The 8,457-nt window shown below is 29.3% G+C and overlaps 1 protein-coding gene across 4 annotated transcripts; it reads left to right on the top strand.

The window, feature by feature from the left end:
- Positions 1–4,084: 4,084 nt before the first annotated feature.
- Positions 4,085–7,126, top strand: LOC137810787 (ubiquitin-conjugating enzyme E2 2-like). Of its 4 annotated transcripts, none has more exons than XM_068612217.1 (6): positions 4,085–4,261; positions 4,806–4,962; positions 5,046–5,071; positions 5,805–5,894; positions 6,301–6,389; positions 6,858–7,126. In XM_068612217.1, the coding sequence occupies exons 2-6, from the start codon at positions 4,838–4,840 to the stop codon at positions 6,984–6,986; spliced, it is 459 nt and encodes a 152-aa protein (XP_068468318.1). In that variant the 5' UTR covers positions 4,085–4,261; positions 4,806–4,837; the 3' UTR covers positions 6,987–7,126. The 4 variants fall into 4 exon arrangements, with proteins under 4 accessions (XP_068468318.1, XP_068468321.1, XP_068468320.1 ...); XM_068612220.1 differs by having other exon boundaries at positions 4,112–4,261; positions 4,785–4,962; XM_068612219.1 differs by having other exon boundaries at positions 4,112–4,338.
- The last annotated feature ends 1,331 nt before the right edge of the window (positions 7,127–8,457 follow it).

Genomic DNA, 8,457 nt, shown 5'->3' with positions numbered 1-8,457 from the left:
ATTATAGATAGTTTCATGGGATAAATTCTCTATCTACATCATTTACACTTTTATTTCCTCATCTAGCATATTTTTGTTTTTATTCTCCTTTCTAGCACCCTTTTATTATTTATTTCCCTATCTAGCACCATTTCAAAAATAAATAATAAATTAAAAAAAATGATAATTTTAATTTTGAATGCATTAAAAAATAAATATTTTTAATGTTTAAAATAGTTAGAAATATAATTAATGAATAAAGAAATGAGTTTTTACAAAATAAAAATAAAAAAGTAATAAATTTAAAATGTTTAGTTTAAAAATTATTTTTTTTAAGAATGAAAAAAATAAAAAATTAAACTTTATAACAACATAAAAGTTGAATCTATAAACATAAATTAATATTTATTTTTATTATTGATGATGTAATCATGTTAATTTCAAGTAAAAAATACATGACATAATTATAAAAAAATCAAGTTGAATAAGGACTGATATGGATATAAGAGAACAACATGATCGAACTAAAAAATGTTCATATTGTCAAACACCAGGACACACATAGACCTTGTCCCAACATTACTGGATTGTGCACTTCTAGTCATTAATTATGTTTCATTTCACACACACTTATTTAATGTACCATTGAAGAAAGTATTAAATGAATGATCATTTTTAATTTATTTTTATTTTTATGATCAACATATACTTATTTATTATCGTCATATATATCTTATATTTATCTTATTTGGATTTTTTTTATATCTTTTATCTTTATCTTATTTTGTTTTGCCTTTATTTTATATCTTTTATGTTTTTAGTTATTATTTTTTTTTTGTGTCATTCTTTATTTATTTTTGTTTTTTGTTTTTTGTTTTTATTTTATTGTTGTTGTTTTATTTTCTAAACTTATTTATTTTTTCATTCTTTTCTTCTCATTTTTAAGCATTAAGTATAACATTTGCATTCATTTTTTTTTAGAATTTTGCATTTAGGGTAGACACTTTAATATTATTTGTGTGTCCACTATTAATTAATATTAATTGACTTTGGTTTTTTTATAATTATGTTCTGTAATTTTTTACTTGAAATTAACATAATTACATCATCAATAATAATAAAAATAAATATTAATTTATATTTATAAATTCAACTTTTACTTATTGTAGAGTTTAATTTTTTATTTTCTTCATTCTTAAAAAAAATTTAACTAAACATTTTAAATTTTTTATTTTTTTATTTTTATTTTGTAAAATTCATTTCTTTATTCATTAATTATATTTCTAACTATTTTAAAAATTAAAAATATTTATTTTTAATAAAAGGGTGCTAGATAAGGAAATAAAAACAAAATGGTGCTAGATAGAAAAATAAAAACAAAAAAGTATAATTAGGGAAATAAAAGTGTAAATGGAAGAAATTTAGCCCTAGTTTCGTCTCTTAGATTACAAGAAATGTCTTCTTGCATTTAAAAAACTTCTGATAATTATGAAATCGTTGAAAAAGTGTACTGGAAGAACTTTTTTACGAAAAACACGTAACAAAATCAAATTTGTCAAATGATTATTGAGCACTTGTGATATATAGATTTTTAATTTTTTGCGTTTTTAATGTGGTGTATTCATTTACATAAAAAAATTAAAATTTATTCTGGTAAATTTATTTTGAAAATACCCCAAATAAATTTCCCCGCTTAAAAGTGATTCACTCACATCAAGAAAATGTAAAAATGATAGATTTGTAGTAAATTTTAGTTAAGAATAAAAACCCTATCAAAAAACCGTTTAATTAAATTTTTTAAGTTATCTCTTATATTTGGGTATTTTTAATTGAACATAGTACGAAATATTTTCGGTCTTTTGAGTGCTCAGAATATTTTTGGTTTAAGTATCATATTGTCTGATTTTTGTTATTAATGGGATGTCGTAACTATTATTTCTGCCATCTAGTCTTCAACTTATATATCAATTAGCTTATTTTCTCTCCAATTGGAGAAATAAGATACGATTTGATGGAGTTGGAGACAAAAACAAAAGTACCATTTACATCATCCGCCAGATCAAACGAGGGAGTAGACAAAAACAAACAAAATTTTCACACAAAAAAATTTAAACACTCAAATGGAGTAAAAAAATTTAACAGATACTCAATTAAAAGTACTTAAATTTATAAAATATTTAAATTTTTAAAAAATATTACTTAGAATTCCTTTATACCAAAACATAGTTCCAGAGAGACAAATGAGTAACAATAAAAAAAAGGACAAAATTGACATTTTCAAAAGAGGATGCATGAGGAAAATGAAGAGTGTAGTAAGTAATTAGTGTTCATTTGCATTGAGGTTATGTTGGGCTGAAGGATCTATTTTGTTGAAGGAACTTGGCAATTTCTCCCTGCACCATATCATCTAAGACATGCACCCAACATAAAATTTAAAACCCAACATTGTCCTTGCCTTCATGTTTGCTTACAGATGCAGAAATCTGGAAATGTTTGTTATATATTTCGGATTTAGATATTCGGAAGGTCATTTTTGTGCTATATTTAAGCTTTTGGATGGCCATATCCAGAAATGAGTTATGAGTTCCAAATTTTCATGTCCAAAATGGTGTGCTGTAAATGGTGTTAGATATCGGGATTCATAACTTATTTATGATTGTTTACGGATCTTGACATCCAAAAGGTCATTTATGTTGTTCATGTAAGCTTTTAGATGACCAAATTCATAAGTGACATATTAGTTATGGACTTGTATATCCAGAACTTTGTGATTTGACTTACGGATATGAATATCTGAAAGACAAAATCTTTTAAATTATTAAAGACAAAATGGACATTTCACGTCAATGTGTTGGGTGCAAATTTGAACTGATGTGGTGGAACTTTCTTCCAACACTCTTTTTTCCTTCTTCTTTATATGGAAAAAGTTTAAATTTTCCGTCAACTTAACAACATTCTAATATACAATTCAAAATTTATTAAATTTGATATTAATATAATTTAAATTATACAATTTAAAAATACATTCTATATTTCTTAACAAAAATGAATTCAATATACTTTCGATTCAAATGGTATAATTAAAAAATCTTCAAAATGTATAATTCCAAAATCTAACTAACAGTAATTTAGATTTTTGCAATATCTCATGAAAACATCTTTGGGTGGAGGAAGAAATAACTATGCTGAAGAAACATGTAACTAAGTACAACAAAATGGAGGCATTTTTAAGATTTGGAATATTACTATTAATCCATTAAATATTATAATAAAAGCATTACATATGAGATTGGACCAATAGCACAGCAACTTGTTCATCTTTTTTATAAATATGTCGCTTATAATACTATTGTTGTCATGTATTAGTCCATGCAGTGCCGAAAGCATTTTTGTTCTGCGCCAATGTAATTCACCAAAAAGTAGATTCCTACGACAGAGATAAGTATCAAAGATATATTCTTATATTCTCTATTGCGTGAAACAGGAAGAGAAGACAAATATATGGATTCTTGGATCTGCTTCTATCTTTCATTGCCGTCCACATACGAATCATACTCTATGATTTGATGCATTTGTATCTTCAACTCTGCAAAGGAATCTAACTGCAACTTTTTTTTGATCTCTTCAACTCAACAATTGATATATAAAAAAAAGTTTAATGTGGTCCTTGAAACATTTTACTTGAATTCGAAATCTCTTAAGTTGTTTGATACACTTTATGTAATTCTTATTTATGCACACAATGAATGAAAAGTGTCACATAATAAAAAAAACAGTGAAGTTGTTTTACTGTTATGTTTACCTCTTAATTGTAATGCTGGAGAGAATTGTTTTCAAGATACTAAGAGATATCGAACATGAATGTTTATTAGAAGTGTGATTCGACCAACTCCTTCACATCATGATGTCTAGTGGTCAGTAGTTACGCACGCATGCAGATTTCTATTTTCATACAAACAATGAGACATGGCGCGTACATATACGTATGTGAAAGCCTTCACTGGTGAGTTGAAAAAGTTGTCATTTGTACCACAATTTATACTAGAAAGAAAGCGACACATACACAAACAAATATTTAATTTTCATACATCATGTACTAATAAATAATATTATTAATGATGATGATGATAATAACGAGAAGAAGAATCTCTTTCTCTCACTGATAAGCATGGAAACACTTTCAAATGATTAAACCAAATACTCTGTTCACGTTCACCTCTTTTTTTAACCATTTCCATCTTTCCCTTTCTCCTCGGACTGCACCTTCATTCACAACTCACAGGTCTCCCTTTTAGGTTCTTCTTGCTCTTTTCTCTACCCCAGATTTGCTTAAAAAGTTGTTTTTGATCTTGTAGGAAGGTTTGTTTATGAAAGTGATTTTAGTTTTTACTAATCCTGCCTTGGAAATTTATTATGAGAGAAGTGGAAGAGTTTTGATCTGCTGAGGATTTGGGCTTGTGACTGTGAAAAACCAAGTTTATGGGTCTTAGAAGACCTTGAGTGTGTTGTTTTTTTGCCGTGTAGGCATGAATTTGCTTCCCCCACTTTGTGGCTTTGACTTTGTCAGTGTAAAGTTTCCAGCTTTTTAACTTGGTGATGCATACGAGGATAGTTTGTTTCCCAGTTACACATCTATAGGAATTGGATTTTCGTCATACATAATTCTTAAAGTTGTGAAACTTGATCATTGTCTATCATTACTGTATGGCTTGATTGTTGTGAATCCTTGTAAAAGAAAGTTTATCTCTCGTTGTGTGTGGGTTTTGATTCCTTTAAACTTTCATGTGTGGTGTAATAACTTGTAGATTTCTACTTTCTTCAATCAGTTGCTTGCTGCTCTGTCTCTCTCTTGTTTCTCATGTCGACTCCTGCAAAGAAGAGGCTCATGAGGGATTTTAAAAGAGTGCAACAAGATCCTCCAGCTGGCATCAGTGGGGCTCCCCATGACAATAATATTATGCTTTGGAATGCAGTTATATTTGGGTATGTTAAGACTCCTTAAGGGTTTGTTCCTTTTTGTGGTTTTGGATTGTGGTTTAATTATGATTTCCTTCTTGTTTCTCTAGACCAGACGACACCCCTTGGGATGGAGGTACAATAATATCTTCAACCTTAATTACTCACAAAATACTTCATATTGCTTTTGATGTTCTTGTGAAAATTTCTTTGCATGTCCTAGGATACTGTATTGTCCCCCCTCCCACCAAGCATGAGATTTGAATATTCTGTATATGATGCTGACATTTATTTGCCATTTGTTGGTCAGACCATAAGTTTGGACAAATTTATACTATAACTAATGTTGGATGAGAAAGATTGGTTAAGATTAAAAACTTCCCAAAATATAATTAATCCTGCTGCATATCTCACTAAAGTTTGATCAGTTGTGATTATTTAGTTTGTAATCAATCCCTCGAACATAGCATCTTTCTATTACCCATTGATATGATAGCACAACCTTGAGCCACAGTGGATAGTCAGAGACTTGTGTTTATCTGCATTTACAGATAATTGAGAATTTGAAAGTTGAACTGTGCATTCAGTTATCTATTATTAGTATGCAGCTGTAAACAATGTTTTATTATGCAAGTGCTAGAAACATTCTAGAATGTTAGGCTTTCATTATCCGGCATCCAATTTGGAAGCACCTGAAAAAGTGGCGTGCTTTTATTTCATTCATGCAAATGGTTGATGTTAAATGTTGGTATTGATTTTCTTAGACTTTTTAATGTGATTTTACTGTTTGATAGATTCTTCACATGAGGGTATTTTAGTTAAACCAGCTCACTGAGTCTTTTACCTGTTGTGATTTCGGTGTCTTTCAGGAACGTTTAAGTTAACACTTCAGTTCTCCGAGGAATATCCTAATAAGCCACCTATCGTGCGCTTTGTTTCTCAAATGTTTCATCCAAACAGTAAGTAGGAAACTATAACTTGTCTTCTTGTTTCTCTTTTTGAGCCAAGAAATATTAAAAACCCTGTAGTAACAATGGAATTGGAATGACAACCACTTGAACTATATGTATATTCATCATCTACTATCCAATTTCAAACAAAACTGAAAATCATAATTTAAATCTACCAATGGATGAAGAATAACCACTTGAAATGGTTATTATGGATAAGATATTGTCTTAAATTAGCTTACATAATTGTTCCAAGTGGTTCTGTTTGTTCTTCATAAATATTTTATCAAGAGGTTACCCTTTTTTTTTCTTTTCGATGGATCAATGGATATGTAAGGGAATAAATAGTATTTGCATTGCTATGTTAACTTCAGTAGTTTCCAGTTCTGATCAACCTTCCCCTTGTCAATTTTAGTTTATGCAGATGGAAGCATATGTTTGGACATTTTACAAAATCAATGGAGCCCAATTTATGATGTAGCTGCAATACTTACCTCAATTCAGGTCATAATGATTCTCTATATTACATACTTTCATCAATTAGTGTTGGATAGTAACAGTTGTTCAAGAGTGAATCTTTTGTAGATTCATGTGTAAGTGTCAAATTTGCCTGCGAACAATGCAATCATCTGTCAGATTAGGCCTTGCAGTTATGTATTCTTTCCATTTTATCTTTTTTTCTTCATGTAGTTAAGAATATAAGTGGAAAAGATTCAATTGCATCTAGCTGTATTGTAATCTCATTTTTTTTTCTTCTTAACTAGAAAACTTTTGCAGTTGGCTTGCTTCTAGAAAACAAAGATTGTCCTTTTTATAGATTTTCATTCTCTACTTTATGCAAGAGAATTATTGCATTTATTTAGTGCTATCACTGTTTTCTTTATGATAAGATAGAAAAACACTTGTTTGACTAATTAGTAAGCATTTTGAAGAATATATAAGTGTTGTGTGTGCTTTTTCTCTTTGTTGCAGTCATTGCTTTGTGATCCAAACCCAAATTCTCCAGCAAATTCAGAAGCTGCTCGGTTGTTTGGTGAAAACAAACGTGAATACAACAGAAGAATACGAGAGATTGTTGAGCAGAGTTGGACTGCTGATTAATTATCTTAGGGTTTCTATTGCTGTTGAAAGGTTGCAAAGGATCTGATTGAATAACCATAGAATTACTTAAAACAACAATTCTCTTTTGTAACTCTTGGTAATGTGCTTCTTCAAACTTATATGAATAGATGTTCCACCTATGATCTCTATGTTCTGCCTATGACTTTATGTGGTAGGATAACTTTGTTAAGACACTATGTTTGACCCATGATCTAAGCAAAAGCTTCACCGAAATGTTTAAGGGGACAAGGAATTATTTGTAGGAACCTAAGCAAAAGTTTCACTCGTAACTATATAAGAAAAATATATATTTTATTCATAACAATCACAACATTTACATTTTTATCACATTTTATAACCCTCATTTCTTTAAAATAAGGAATTAAAAATATGCTAAGATGAATAAGAATATTTTAAAGATATTTTCTCTTAGTAATTATGAAAAAATCTCTTCCTAAAATTGATAAATGAATAATGATTATCAAGGTTATTAGACTCGTGAGAGGTTTGTAAACTCGAGTTGTAAACCTGACTCATAGACTCGTACTTCATATAAAAATTCAATAAAAAAAATATTCATGATACCAATTTCACATTATTGAAATAAACAAGTTCGTACACCAACAAAATATTAGTTGTCAAATGTTACCAAGTTCTCATTCATTTAATCCTCTAAGAAAATCATCTCCAAGATCTTGATCACCATCTTCAAATTCTTCTTAGATGAAATTTGTTCATCAACATTATCATAAGAAACTATATTATCAAGATCAACTACATCATCTAGAATTAGATTATTTAAATTTGTTCCAGCTAAGTCAACATTTACACCATCATCTTCAATTTCAGTTTGCTTAACCCCAACACGGTAAGAATTATGGCTTAAACAAGAGGGGGGTGAACTGTTTTGTAAAAGATTTTCGCAAATACTTGGTTTAGAATGAATCTTTAACAAACAACTCGGATAGTCACTTAAGGAAGGCAATCAAACAATCCAAAAGAAATAGATATTAGAATCTTAACCGGTTCAAAATGGGTTTTAATCGGTTGTTTATAGCAGCTGAATTATCAAACAGTTTGAGAGTTTGAGAGAAAGAGAGATTTACACAATGGTTTTATACTGGTTCACTCAATCCTTGAGCTACATCCAGTTCTCAGACAATCCTCTGAGTTTCCACTAACAATCAACACAAATTACAACACACACCACAAAGAGGTGACTTTGAATCCCACAAAGCCTACTCATCCCCTTTGCAACTTAACACCTCAAGAAAGAACAACCTCTGTCTTTACAGGATTTCAACAACAAATAGTATGTAAACAAAGTACAATTACAAGACACTAAGCAAAGATAGAAAACACCTGGAATTATAGAACCATAGATCCTATGATTAGCTCTTGTCACCACAACAAAGCTTGAAAAACAATCTTCCTCTTTTTGAAAACTCTTTCAAAAACCAAATCTCTTTGT

This window comes from Phaseolus vulgaris, chromosome 2, assembly GCF_000499845.2.
Source record: "Phaseolus vulgaris cultivar G19833 chromosome 2, P. vulgaris v2.0, whole genome shotgun sequence".
Lineage (NCBI taxonomy): Eukaryota > Viridiplantae > Streptophyta > Magnoliopsida > Fabales > Fabaceae > Phaseolus > Phaseolus vulgaris.
Note: the sequence above shows the minus strand (reverse complement) of the source record. Positions and strands in the feature narration are given on the sequence as shown.

Coding starts and splice junctions, on each gene's coding strand:
- LOC137810787 (XM_068612217.1), top strand. CDS start 4,838: ATGTCGACTCCTGCAAAGAAGAGGCTCATGAGGGATTTTAAAAGAGTG. Junction 4,963..5,045: donor TGGAATGCAGTTATATTTGG/GTATGTTAAGAC, acceptor TTGTTTCTCTAG/ACCAGACGACACCCCTTGGG. Junction 5,895..6,300: donor TCAAATGTTTCATCCAAACA/GTAAGTAGGAAA, acceptor TGTCAATTTTAG/TTTATGCAGATGGAAGCATA.